Source organism: Trichoplusia ni, chromosome 10 (genome assembly GCF_003590095.1).
Source record: "Trichoplusia ni isolate ovarian cell line Hi5 chromosome 10, tn1, whole genome shotgun sequence".
NCBI classification, from domain to species: Eukaryota; Metazoa; Arthropoda; class Insecta; order Lepidoptera; family Noctuidae; genus Trichoplusia; species Trichoplusia ni.
This window is the reverse complement of record NC_039487.1, coordinates 11,066,308-11,080,647: the sequence shown is the minus strand read 5'-3', so window position 1 is coordinate 11,080,647 and position 14,340 is coordinate 11,066,308. Positions and strand designations below refer to the sequence as shown.

At 35.2% G+C, this 14,340-nt stretch overlaps 2 protein-coding genes across 2 annotated transcripts in view; both read left to right on the top strand.

Moving 5' to 3' along the window:
* Positions 1-255: 255 nt before the first annotated feature.
* Positions 256-4,097, top strand: LOC113498330 (beta-1,3-glucan-binding protein-like). Its single transcript, XM_026878314.1, has 9 exons — positions 256-660; positions 1,054-1,281; positions 1,758-1,903; positions 2,187-2,320; positions 2,513-2,679; positions 2,907-3,131; positions 3,207-3,349; positions 3,692-3,907; positions 4,009-4,097. Exons 1-8 carry the CDS (start codon positions 525-527, stop codon positions 3,875-3,877), a joined length of 1,365 nt encoding a protein of 454 aa, XP_026734115.1. The 5' UTR covers positions 256-524; the 3' UTR covers positions 3,878-3,907; positions 4,009-4,097.
* A 1,778-nt stretch (positions 4,098-5,875) lies between these two features.
* LOC113498223 overlaps positions 5,876-14,340 on the top strand; it is a 28,157-nt gene continuing 19,692 nt past the window's right edge. Inside the window, exons 1-7 of the mRNA XM_026878160.1 lie at positions 5,876-6,146; positions 9,230-9,454; positions 11,003-11,259; positions 11,532-11,665; positions 12,513-12,679; positions 12,958-13,102; positions 13,538-13,617. Of these exons, the coding sequence (XP_026733961.1) occupies positions 6,014-6,146; positions 9,230-9,454; positions 11,003-11,259; positions 11,532-11,665; positions 12,513-12,679; positions 12,958-13,102; positions 13,538-13,617 (1,141 nt within the window). The 5' untranslated portion in view covers positions 5,876-6,013. The remainder of the gene's footprint in view (positions 6,147-9,229; positions 9,455-11,002; positions 11,260-11,531; positions 11,666-12,512; positions 12,680-12,957; positions 13,103-13,537; positions 13,618-14,340) is intronic.

Here is a 14,340-nt window from a genome sequence, read left to right as displayed (position 1 = left end):
CTTGTCCTAAGTCAGGGTGTCTTTGCGTATGTGACTTGAATGTTTGTAAAACTCCCCGCGACACAAGGATTAAAGTCCTAAATGCGGGAGTGTTATTTTAGGATAGGCAGTCGCTCCTTGTACAACACTGGTAGTTAGCTGAAATCGGTTCGGCAGGAAGCCGACCCCTACATAGTTGGAAAAAGGCCGTAGGTCGATGATGAGACCTTTTGTAAAAGTGAACACACACAAAGTAGAACAACGACTTGTCGGTTCAATGCAATGGTACGATTCAAAATTCATATAAGGTTATTTTTTATACAGTGAAACGATCACTTTTATTCGGAAGAAATATATCTTGGTTCTTTATGACTTTATCTGCCATTTAATTTCTAGAAATCTGAGTCTTATCAGTAACTGGCCTTCAATTAAGTTTATTTATCCAAATCGTAAATTCCCTGACTTAAAAAAACTACCTAATGCTCGACACATTATCAGTATTTAGTTCACTATGTATTTAGTCGCTTTCGGTAACTCTAGGGAAAATGACGTGTGACGTCAGAAGCCTGTTGTTTTTTTTAATTGCCTTGATTGGAACGTGTTTGGCTCAGATAATGTATGAAGGGCCCGAACCAAATGTAGAAGTCTTGCACCCTAAGGGATTTAAAGTCAGCTTAAAAGGTGAGAGTAACTTTATATCTTTCTCTTACAGTCAAATAGAATATAGGACAAAAAAAAATAAAAAGACTTCATAGTAGCTAAGTATTTCAATTTTAATATATTTTTTACTGAACGAATCATTTCAAAAGGGGGAATAGGCTACACCTAAGTGCATCTCGTGTTCATGATCCATTGTATTTGTGAATATACTGTATGTGTATTTCACTAAACTTCTCCTATACGGCTGGACTGATCTTTTTTTTCATAAGCCTGGCATCACAAAAAGATTTGTAAATAATACAAACAATGTAGCATTTTTCTTGAACACCAAATGAAATAAGATAGGATTTCATAATACGTATATTCGATAAGTACTTGGCATAATTAAAAAAATCACAAATCCTCTGATTTCAGATGATGGATATTCGTCTTTTAGAGTTCGAGGAAGGTTATTTTTCCTTAACAAAGCAGAAACTAGAGTATTAACTGAACGAGACACAAATGTATCGAAACGCGACGGGTACTGGGTGTACGAAAACTGGAGACATAAGTTAGAAGCTGGAGACACTATATTCTATGTTATTAACGTCAACAAGCGCGGGATCGACGCAATGAGCTTTATCTATGATTATACCGTCACTGGTAAGTGTATTAATGTTTTAGTACGAATGTTGAGTGCGTAAATATTTTTTTTAATCATATATTTTTGTACATTCGACAACTTTCTCACAACGCCATCTAGTTTCAAACTTAGCAAACTTTGTATTTAAAGGACAAGACAAATGATTAACTTACTCATATAATAAATACTTCTAAATTCAAACACATTAGTGCCATGATACCATCCTGGACTAAAGCTATTGGCCTGTCATCTTTTCAGCTTCGTTGGTAAAACGAATGATGCTTTAAGTTCAAATCCTGCCTAAGGACTAAATATTTTTAGTGTAATTGCAAAATCTTTGCTTCGCTAAGCTTACGAATTATATCCAACAGAACCGAGGATCAAACCCACGACCGGTTTTATTACCAAGTAATTTTTTTATCTATTTCAAGTCCATTAATGGTCTCGTTAATCGTGGACTGTTGGATCAGAACCCCACTAATTGTTACTATTTCAGAAAGCTCATGCCGGGAATCCAAAACTGTGGTCCGAGGAGAAAAATCAGTATGTGAAGGCAGTATGATTTTCCAGGAGGAGTTTGAAAAGACAAGTCTTTCAGATTTGTGCAATTGGTATTCAGAGATCATGTTTCCAAGAGAACCGGTTAATTTTTTTATATACATATGTCATATTTTTACTGCCATATTTCTCCTGCAGGTTTTCGTAATGCAGTTAACCATATATAGCCTTTTTTTTAACTTTCGGAGAAGATTTTTGAATTGATTGAAATTAATCTGAAATATTTTCTGAAAACTTAACCGCACCTTTCCGAATTAAATGGGAAAACGTAAATCTCCTATTGATTCTACTGTCCAACATTGAATTCTAACTTTATGATGTATGCTCCTAAGTCGCAATTAATTCTGTAATTTCATCTTTTTTCTAGGATTTTCCATTTAACGCATATGTTTCGAATGATACAATCAGTTTTGAGGACGGGTCACTGGTCATCAGGCCCGTGCTTAGCGAGACTCAGTATGGAGAGGACTTCCTTTACAACGCTTTTGACCTGGGCGCTAGGTAAAATCGAGATTTTTAAAAAGATTTTTATTATTCTGTTTTGTGAAATCTGGAAGATAGTTTTTTCAGTGATATTGTTGCAAATATGGATTAAACTTGGGTAAAAGATCTTGTAAACGTAAAACGTATAGACGTCGGCGTTGTCAAAAGAGAGGTTGACTAATTCGATTTTCATTTGTTGTGATCTTGTAGATGTACAGGAACGGAAGATAGATACGAGTGCAAGCATGAAGCTTCAGGTGCTAATGTATTTCCTCCAGTGCTCACGGCCAAGATCAGCACCCGACACCATTTCAACTTCAAGTTTGGAAGGATCGAAGTACGAGCAAAGCTGCCAGCTGGCAGTTGGTTGATACCCGGTCAGTGTATTGTATTTGTTGGGTTTGCTTAGGGCGAAAGTAGATATTTAAGGCGGTATTAAAGCGAAACTATTTTAAATACGGCAAAAGAAATAGAACAGCAGAAATTTAAAAGAAAAGACCGCTTAAATTATTAATTAATATGAGAGTTTTAAGTTTTGTCGTAGGCTTTTAATGTATAGCAAAGACGCAGTCAGAACGACAGACAATCTATCGGTCTGTTACAGAAATCAATTTGGAGCCATCAGACCATACTTACGGCCAAGATCACTACGAGTCTGGTTACATGCGCGTGGCCTTCGCCCGGGGCAACCCAAGTCTGGCAAAGAAGCTGTATGGAGGTCCAGTACTCTCAGACACTGAGCCCTTCAGGTCAGCTCTGCTCAAAGAGAAGATTGGAATCGAAAGCTGGAATAAGGACTTCCATAACTACACTTTGGTCTGGAGACCAGGTAAAGAGATTATTTTTACTAATATATTTTTTACTCACATTCCATATTTTTGATTGGCACTAATTTGTCGTATAGATGGTATCGACTTACTGATGGACGGAGAGCATTATGGTACAGTCAGCCCTGAAGGGGGGTTCATTGAGTCTGCCAGAAATTATAGCGTCACTCACTCTTGGCACTGGGCTAAAGGAACTGTCATGGCGCCGCTTGATGAAATGGTACGTTCCGCTATTTCCGTGCAGACAAGACTTGATACCCAACATTTTTCTTTCATAATCTGTTAAACATCGAATTTCCCTCTAAGATTTCTTTCTTCTTTCCGGGAAACCGTCTTTCTATGTCCTGTTTTTTTTTTAATTGTTCTGATATTACACTAACTTTCACCAAGAAGAGGATCTCTTTCTGTTAGGTATCCTCATAGCCACCAACTTCCTAGGTTGAGGAAGCGGATAGTTTCATAGTCTTACTGACTAAACCTAAATGTCACTACATCTGCCTTTTGATGTGTGACCTGCTAATTTGATTTTTTTTAAGAAATTTATTTTTTTACAACTTTTCAGTTTCACGTGACCCTTGGTCTTCGAGTGGGGGGTATCAACGAATTTCCCGATGATCTCGCTGACAAGCCATGGGTTAACGGCGCTAGCAAGGCCAGGCTGGACTTCTGGTCTAATAAAGACTCCTGGTATCCATCTTGGCACAACACTGCTTTACATGTAGACTACGTCAGAATATACGCGCTTTAGAAATGTAAAAAGAAACATGTCGTGTCTCAGATGTCTTTTATTATCCATCTTGGCACAACACTGCTTTACATGTAGACTACGTCAGAATATACGCGCTTTAGAAATGTAAAAAGAAACATGTCGTGTCTCAGATGTCTTTTATTCTTTTTCAATAATTGTTTTATTAGAAAATGTTTAGGATTATACCTTTAAATGTTTGGAATTAAATTGTTGATTCCATTATGAGAATTTTTACTGTCATAGTGACAATGATTTACGACGATATAAGTGCAAACTGTCTAAAGAGATCTTCTCATTATTGACCAGTAACTTTATTTAAAGAATGTGTGTTGCGAGTCGCGATCGTGGCACTAAGATCGTCGTACAAAAGGATGTAGGGCATAAAATTTGCAAAACAAATGATTCAAAATAACCACCTCTATATTTCCTTACCCTCGTTTTTTAACTTAAGTTTTTGCTATTAGAACCGCAACAGAAATGCAGACAGACAAACTGACGAACAGACAGACAGCGAATTCTTATTTATAAGATTCTGTTTATGTATAACGAGAACTCCTTAAAAATATGCATTGAGCTGTACAAAACATCAGAAAATCTAATAATTGACATTGTAGGCAAGAAGGTCCCATTCCACCGATTGTTTTATTGGCTGTTTTGGTCAATAAAAAAACTATATTCGCCTCTTACTAAAGATCATTGCCCTGTACAAGTCAAATGGTATAATTATCTCTCTATACAAATTGAAAATATCTTAGTCACTGTCAAGGTGAACCAGTATATTTCAAGCCAGATTATGTTTAGACAAGTTGCTAAAACTCTGCAGTCTTTTAAATACCAAAAATAGTTGTATTTATATAGCATTAAAATACTCCAAGTGCTTAGATAAAGTGGCATTGCGTTAGCGTCCTCACCACTGGAAAACGCGTTTGCGAATGGCAATCCTTTTCGACAGTGGTTATAGTTGTAATTTTTTTATTTAAACTTTACATACAATCGTGGTACATGGAGCGGTTTTCTTGCCGCAAGCGCCTTTCCTTACCTTATCTACCAGTAAACCTTTGGGAACAATAGAAAAGCAGTTGGATTAGTTACAGCAGTGTAGTTTGAAGGATTATCAACGTAGGCGGTGTTGGGGATGCCAGTTAAGGTAACTTACGGGGCAGTAGTGTAACTGAAAATCATATCCATACTTTGATTAATTATTAACTTTTTTTCTTTTACCCTTATTGTACGGAACCCTAAGAGCCGTAATTCCAACTCGCGATTGACCGGTTTTCAGTTATGACTAACGGCATTAAATTTATATAAGATAATATGTTCAAAGTTATTCCTGGCCGGTTGGTCTGGTGGTTAGTGGCCCTGACTGCTATACAGGAGGTCGTGGGTTCGATTCCCACCCAGGACAAATGTTTGTGTGATGAGCACGATCATTTGTTCTGTGTCTGGGTGTAATTTATTTATATTATGTATGTATTTAGAAATATATAAGTATGTTTATCAGTTGTCTAGTGCTCATAATACAAGCTTTGCTTAGTTTGAGACTAGATGGCGTTGTGCGAAAGTTGTGGAATATTATTATATTATTAGAATCAATCCGGTATATAAACGGGGATTGAGGAAATCCCTCTATAATCCACATTTCGCGTCATATTCGCTATTATGTCACATTTGTTTACATTTGAATGTGTTGATAAAGTTATGTCATTGCTACTTGTAGTTCTAAAGCTGAGTTCGGTATAGGAGCTGTGATTTTAAATAATACAAAGACTGGTTGAAAATCGGTTTAAATATGAATCTTCTTTTGATTCTGCGAATAAAATTTGAGCTACCTACATGCTATGAAACGTAGTTATTAATCGAGTAATTATTAAAAAACTACCAGAATACTTAACTATAATTATTTATTGATTTGAAAATCAAAACCAATAGGCACAGACAATCACTTTGTATGCGCAGCCTAACACCATAGACACAAGTATAGACAAACATTTTATAGCACGCTCGCGTCAGTCCATCTCTAGAGTCCAACTCTGGCGCATCTAGTCACCGAATCAAACAAATTTAAATTACGAACTCTAATTGAAATTCAAATTAAGAAATAAAATTTAAATGAAGAACAGTTGAAACGAGTTTGTTATGATTTTAAGAATGATGAGTTTTTGTGTGTTTTTGTTTTTTTTATTTAGTTTTAATCAAGTGTTGTGTTATGAAGTGCCCAAAGCGAAGTTAGAGGCGATATATCCTAAAGGATTAAGAGTTTCTATACCAGGTATATTTTTAATAATAATTGTAGTTATAAGCAGATCTTATGGATTGAATTATGAATATTTTTCAAACAATTCATAGAGATAAACGTTCTTAAAAAAACTTTGTTGATTTAATCAAAGTTGTTATAACAATGTTTTGGCTTGAGTAATTATATTTTAATTAAATTCGTTTATTCGTATTCGTAATAATGTATGAAAACATATTTTTATTTGTGTTTATACAAAAAGTAGCATATAATCGCTAAAAAATTTACTCTTTGATCAAAATCCTATTAAAAACACATCTGACTGCCTCAATTAGCATATTACTAGAAAATCATTATTAAATTACTATTACTTTATGTAAGTTTTACATCATTAGACCAAAAACGTTAAGTTATAATTCATAAATATAGATCCATTACTTAATAACGATAAGTTTAATTGGTCAATCCATTAAATATCTACTAATAATGGATTGACCAATTAAATTGATATTATAATAACGAGTATAGAGCAATATTCGGCATTTATAATTGCTATAAATCGCTTTTATGATAACACCGAGCCACCGACTGAGCATTGATCACCAAGGTAGCTCACTGAGCATTGGCGATTTGAGATACCAATATTTGGAATGAAAGGTTTCCTCAAAACCTCTTCCTCGTCGTTCGTGCTTTAAAATAATCCTTCTCATACATAATCGCGATAGTTTGTAGTATGTATGTTTGTTCCTCATTCACGCAAAAGAACTGAACGGATTGAGACGAAACTTGGTATAGATAGTAAGGTATAGATAGTTATTATTAACAGGATTAACACACAAGATACCTAGTTTATATCCCGATTTTCGAAACGGGTGAGCCCGGGGGCAACAGCTAGTTAATAATAAAAATGACTTTGTGTGTGTTTTTTTTACAAAACATAAATTAATGAACACACACAACTTGTCTTCCTGAATCAGCGTATGGACAAGCTTAGCTTCATCTCGCTTCGACAAACAGAACATCTATACTCAACAATTAATTGCGTTAAATAATGTACTCGAAGGTCTTAAACATAATGAAACAGAACCATTATTTAACCTGTCAGGGACCGCAATATCTTAGAAGACAATCCTGCTCACAACACGGGGATCTACATTATGGATTGTGAGAATTGGGGTAAACCCCCAATTGAGGTAAAACCCCTTCAGTGACGTACTTCGCGCCGTTGGTCTGGCACCACAGAACTTGGACTAGTTGATGAGTAGCGGGCCCGCAAGCTTCAAATCGAAAGTGATCCATCGGGAACATAAAATTAGAATAAGAACTATCCCATGTGTTAATCTAGGTTATAAACTAGAATGTTAGTAGGATAGTTGAAAGTGGGATATTAATAGGAATTTATATAATAACTAGCTGTTGCCCGCGACTTCGTCCGCGTGGTTAGAAGATATAAGTTATAATTTATACCTGCCTTCTATCTATCTTGTAGGATTCAGTCAGCGTTTGCAATGTAAGCGCAAAAAATGTGTTTTTTTACGACCTCACATTAGAAACATCAAAAATTGTATCCTATGTGTTATTCTGGTGTATAAGCTATATTGTGGTAAAGTTTCATTGAAATCCATTCAATAGTTTTTACGTGAAAGAGTAACAAACATTCATACATCCATACTTACAAACTTTTGCCTTTATAATAGTAGTAGGATATTGTTTTAATAACAAAACATACTTGAATTAACTTTAAATGAAAAGGAACTTGACAAATTTTTAATGGAAGGAAACGACAGCTATTTTGCCTTAAATAAAAAAAAACGAACCGATCATTGAATACGAAATCCTGAATTTACAAAGATAAAAAGAAAAATGGATGTAATAAGAACCCACTTCTTTTTTGAATCGGTAGAAAATATTAATAACAAAAACGCTATGAATCAAAAATATGAATTTTGAATAAAGATTACCAATAATCACAAGTGTGACGTCACCTAACAACCAGTTATCGGGGTTTTCTGATGGATCTCAAGAATTATAATGGCCTTGCGGTCGATCGTTTTTTCTATACATACAAACATAATTGATTGTACATATGTTTACATACGATGAGTTTATATTTACTATTTAAAAGTTTTTGTAGAATACAGTGGTTTGTCATTGTTGTAAATATCGTAAGTTCATAATAAAGTTTATATTATTTCGATAACCATGTAGTCAAACTGTTTGCTACAGTTGAGCGCCATGAATGGGCTTCATTGAATGAGGCCCATTAATTTTGCATTTTTCAACGATTTTTCTACTTTTATACGTTTACTTTCTGATAGAACGAACTTCGTTTTATCGGAATGAATTCGTCTAGTCTAAATTATCCATTGTGCATTACACGATAATACAAAAAAAAACATTTGAAATGGAGAAACTTGATTCCTTTTTTCCAGAAAACGTCCAACCCACCACATTTCGATAATCATTAACGTGGATGATAAACGCTTAAAAGTCATTTCCACTGTCTCCAATTGTCAATATCTTTTTTAAAAAGAATTACTTTCGAGGAGAGTTTCAGAAACATTTTAGTCACACACGAAGACACCAACTCAGAACTAAGGTTCAGAATACACGGGGATCGAACCCGCGACATGTTGCACAGTGTGGCTTTGCTCAGTCAGATATTTTACCATTTCACTGTGTAGTTATTTCACGGAGCAATTTTTGAACCTAAGGAACCTATTGTTAATTTCAAACATTGTCAAAACTATCATCATCAGCCCCCCATATTCGTCCACAACTCGACATAGATCTCCCTAATTGAACACCATTGAAATCAATATTCATTTGTACTTGATGTATGTTCGAACTTAATTTGACGACCTCCGTGGTCGAGTGGTCGGTCGCACCGGTTTCAAGGTGTCGCTAGCTCTGAGGTCCCGGGTTCGATCCCTGGTCGAGTCAATGTAAAAATTCACATTTCTACATTGTCTCGGGTCTGGGTGTTTGTGGTACCTTCGTTGTATCTGAATTCCATAACACAAGTGCTTTAGCAACTAACTTTGGGTTCAGAACAATGTATGTGCTGTTGTCCGCATTTATTATTTATTTTATTTAATTCGAAATCCTCTAAATTCCAGATGATCACTACTCCTTATTCGCTTTCCATGGGAAGCTGAACGAGGAAATGAATGGTTTGGAAGCCGGTCAGTGGTCGAGAGACATCACCAAACCCAAGAACGGAAGGTGGACCTTCAGGGACAGGAACGTCAAGCTGCACCTCGGAGACACCGTGTACTATTGGACTTTCATCATTAAAGACGGACTAGGTTATCGCGAGGATAACGGACAATGGACTGTCACTCGTAAGGCTTATACTTTCGATAAAATAAAACTCAGTTGTCATGCTGGCTCTTTCTTTGTCAAGGGGAATGATAGAGATATAGTTGGTTACCAGAGTAGCTTTCTTGGACACGGCTGTAGTCTATACCACCCTTGTGTTGCGGAGGGTTTCACAAACATTCAAGTTACTTGCACAAAGTACCCAAACTCAAATTTACTTTGCTAGTCAGGGATCCAACCCTTGACACTTCCTGATCAGCGGGTTCACGCTAAAATCTATACCACTCGGTATACGACATATAAAAAACATTTTAATCTACGCAAAATCATAAATTGGTCACTAATTAATATGTAGATATAAAATGTATATATGCAACGAGATTGGTTTATCATAAGGTCAAAATACGTCTTACATGTTATAGCGCTTATGTATATAGGTTTATTATTATATACTATATTTTCTGACAAATGTAAACGTATGGATGATAAAACGATTTGTTTATTGTATGTCAACATAGTGCTTTCTTAATTAAAACACAGTTCAGCATTTTATATTAATTACCGGTTAGGTTTAAAACAAAAGAATCACGTATTTGAATAAAAGAAACGAATTATTAGATCACATATTAATTTATATTCGGTATGTATTTCATCTTATTTCTATACTTATATTTTTGTAGGCCTGTCTTATTTCTGCCAAGAAACCAAAAGTAACCAATACAGAGATTTCTTAAAATACGAAATGTTATGTCAAGGAGGGATTTTTAATTAACTAAAATAATCATTAAAATCGGTTGCTGAATTAACTGTTAAAATCACAAAATAAATCAAATCTCAATAATACTTTACATCAAAGCTATACTGGATGAAAATATGAAAACCAAATTTAAAAAAAAGGTTTTTTACAATCCTTTTAATCGAAAAGACTCAAATCCCTTTATCACTAAAACTTTATACATAACAATATACACTTACTAAACGTATTATATCTGATCATGTTTGGAGAGTCTTAAGACAAAAACACCTTGAAAAGATATTCAGCTCTTTATCTATTGTTTTCCGTGGTTGCCAAAGGTATTCGTGCCTTTTATTCTTTCAGGAAATCTTTTATCTCCCGAAAGTGGTTATAATCGGTGTTAGGAAGGATTTGTTTTTTTCAGAAACTGACGGAAGTAAATCTCCTCCCTTTTGGTACAATCTGGTGTTTAAACTTATCATAAACGACACTTAAATAGATTTAAATTGGACTAAAACATAAGAAAAAATATTTTTGCAGAAGATAAAATAGATACACTTAGGATTAAAAAAACACATTTAATGGTTTATTTTAAAGCTAAGTACTTCTATAACATACAAGAAATAACAATACATTTCTACGCGAGTTCGTTCTTCCATATTATCATCAATTTAAAAAAGTGTCTAAAAATACCCTTGTAAACTGGAACTTAACTAATACTAAAAATATGGTGTTTCTTTTTAAAATAACCGACTACTGACGTCTTTATCTTACATTTTTTTATAGATTCACACTTCTACAAACCTGCAGGTTGTTATTTTTTATTGATTTTCAGGTTACGTCGACGAAGCCGGTAATCCCGTCGGTCCAAACGGTGAGCCTATCACATCCCGCCCAGAATCCTTACCTCCAGCCGCTGCGTCACCCATGGACATTGAGGACAACGTGCAGTACCCCTGCGAGCTGTCAGTGTCCAAGGTCAACGTGCCAGGGTTTGTCTGTCAAGGGCAGCTTCTGTTCGAAGATCACTTCAATGCCAGCATCGCAAAGGGAAAAGTTTGGACGCCTGAAAATAAGTTTGTTGGAGGACCGGCAAGTCGTTTTTCTTTTATAAATTAAAGTAATTTTAGAAAGTATTCTTTTTTTGTGTATGTGTGTCTTGAAGTGGTAATAATGTGTGTGAGTGTGTGTTTCATATACTTCGAACACATTAAAGCAAAATATAGATTTTATAGTTTCATTGTAGTAAAACACAGTATTTTATGGACTTGCCACTTAAAGGAATATTTCTCCCATAGTCTAAGCGCACGAAATTTTCACTCTTATCTCTCTTGCAATAAGTGTTATTTTTGTTTAACAAACAGGATTTTCCATTCAACATGTACCTGCAAGACACCAGCGTGACTGTGGAGGACGGGAAGCTCTCCATCAAACCTGTCACCCTGGAGTCCATCTACGGAGAGAACTTTGCTCGTCAGACCCTGGACATCAATGCAAGGTGACATACATTCTGATACAACATTTTATTTTTGGAAATGAATCATACGGTAAGGAACCCTTGAGTCCCCCTTTGAGTCGTGGAGGATTTTTCAAACATTCAAGTCACCTGCACAAAGCCACTTAAACTTAGAACAAACATTTGAGGACCACACAATTTTTTTACTAAGCGGAGATCGAACCGCCACTCAGTTTTATTACAATACCGGATCTATTAGAGTCAATAATTCAAAACTCTCTCATAGATGCTCATCCGGGTATAAAATTAAACGCTGTATATTTTTTCCTGTTACAGTAATTATTTAAATATTACGTAAGAAATAACAGGAAAAATATTTGTTTTATAGGTATAATAAATCAAAACTTACATTAATTAAAATCGTTTAATTTATCAACACTATAAGTATTTTCATAATAACAAAAAGATAAAGAAGTAAATAAGCTGCCAGTATAATAATATTAATGATGCGAGGCCTGAGGAGCTGAATAATGGTAAACTATTTACCAGAAAGGTGATTAACTGCGTCTCTAGCCAAGTGACAGTTCTACAATCGTCTATCAAAAACGCAAAAATAATAGTGATTCAATACGTATGTGACTTTGACATGACTTTTCACATCTTCATACATTCGAGAGTTTCCTATTGAAGTTAAAAAATATAGACATGTTACTTGACTAAACAGCTATAGGGGAAAATTTACGCATTCCCATTGGATACCATTTCTGACGCAGTCTCGTCTGCTTCCATGGACAAGCAACCTAAAGCTGTCCAGAATAAAAGAACATCGATATTAGACGTATATACATAGTCTTCCTGATTGTGCTTCTTACTAATTTGGTATTTCCAGATGCACAGGCGTTATAGGAACAACTGATTGTGCTAGAGAAGCATCGGGACCTCAGATCCTGCCTCCGATCGTCTCAGCTAAGATCACGACTAAGAACACATTCGCCTTTAAATTTGGCAAGATCGAAGTCAGGGCAAAGCTGCCACTCGGGGACTGGATCTACCCAGGTACAATAAGCATCTATATTTTTGTAGCCACCTTTAATGAATACCAAATTACAATTCACTGGTGAATAAGTCCCTGGGCTGTCCCCAATTCACTGGCTAAATAAAAAATAATTTACTAACTATAGCATGAAAAAATATATCAACAAACTTTCACAAATTCTAGATCTTATTCAAATTCTAGCCCTATCTGTTGATCGAACCCGCATCAGGTCCTAAACGACTCGACTATCCACTGAGCCTATAGTCTCCAAGTCATATGTAGTCATTTCTCATTTCAGAGATCCAACTGGAACCTCGTGATAACATATACGGCATCAACAACTACGCGTCAGGGATCATTCGTGTAGCGACTAATAAGGGCAATGCGGAATTCTCCAAGAAACTATACGCAGGCCCTATCATGTGTGCCACGGAGCCTTACAGGTAATTAGCAGAATGTAGGCCACTAGATGATTCGTGGCTCTAATTAGAAAAAACAACAATATCTTGTATAGCAAAACCGTAACGTTATTCGACAGATTTGGACGTAATACTGTAGGTCATCTAAATTTAAATTTAAAGTACCTACATCTGACAAATATTACAGTGACACATTAGTTAAAAAATTAGCATGGTAATTCAGTTTTAAACTTCCTCTGTAAAACTATACGTTTTGTAGGCACGCCGGCTTTACGTATGGTAGATTTACTTATTTGCACTATCCCTGACGGTTTAGAAATAATTTCAGCCATAGCGTGATAAATTTAATTTGTCTGCGATGGGCTTACGCTACAACTCGCCTGGAAATTGCACATGACGTATATTTTCGTCCTTAATTGTATTGTAACTGAATTTGATTTTTGTTTTATACCCTTTTAGGTCGTCTCATTTGAGAGAGAGGACTGGGTCCGATGCCTGGACTAAGGACTTCCATATTTATTCAGTAGAATGGAGACCAGGTAATATTATTTTTATGTTTTGGTTGACAATCAACGTTTTCACTTATTTTCTTATTGCGATAATTTTCGTAAAGGTTTATCCGATGATATCGGAATCGCTCGACTAGTTTCGCTACACGCAATGCTGTCACTGCATTACCTCGTCATTCAGGACTTCAGATGGGTTCGAAACCAGTCGGACGATCTCGATAAGTACTCGTAGGTTATCCGTGATCAACTAATTAATATGAACATTTCCAAAAATAAACTTGGATATAATATGTTCGAAGATGTTGATTTTAATATATTTATCATGTCCGGTGTTGTCATGCAAAAGAAAAAATACTTTCTCAAAACTTTTTAAAATCATTCTGACGGACTAATTTAACTTCATTATACAAATACCCGAAAGCACAAAAATATTTTACTGCGACTGTATAAAATAATATTTATTTGCTATTTAAACAGTAATCTGCAACAGTGTATGTTAGTATTTAAATACAAATACTGAATATTGTTTACTATTCCAAAACTCATTTCCAAAAGTGCTTTTAGGAAACTCGTTTTCATAAATGTATGTTTCCATTCAACGTTATTTCAACACAATTCGGATAAAACAACAAAATATTTGCAAAATAACAAACGATAGCAAAATGTTTAACCAAAATACTTGGTCGGAATGGTTTCATAACATATCAAAAATATTACACAATACTAGCAAAAATTAATTGATTCAATATTCTT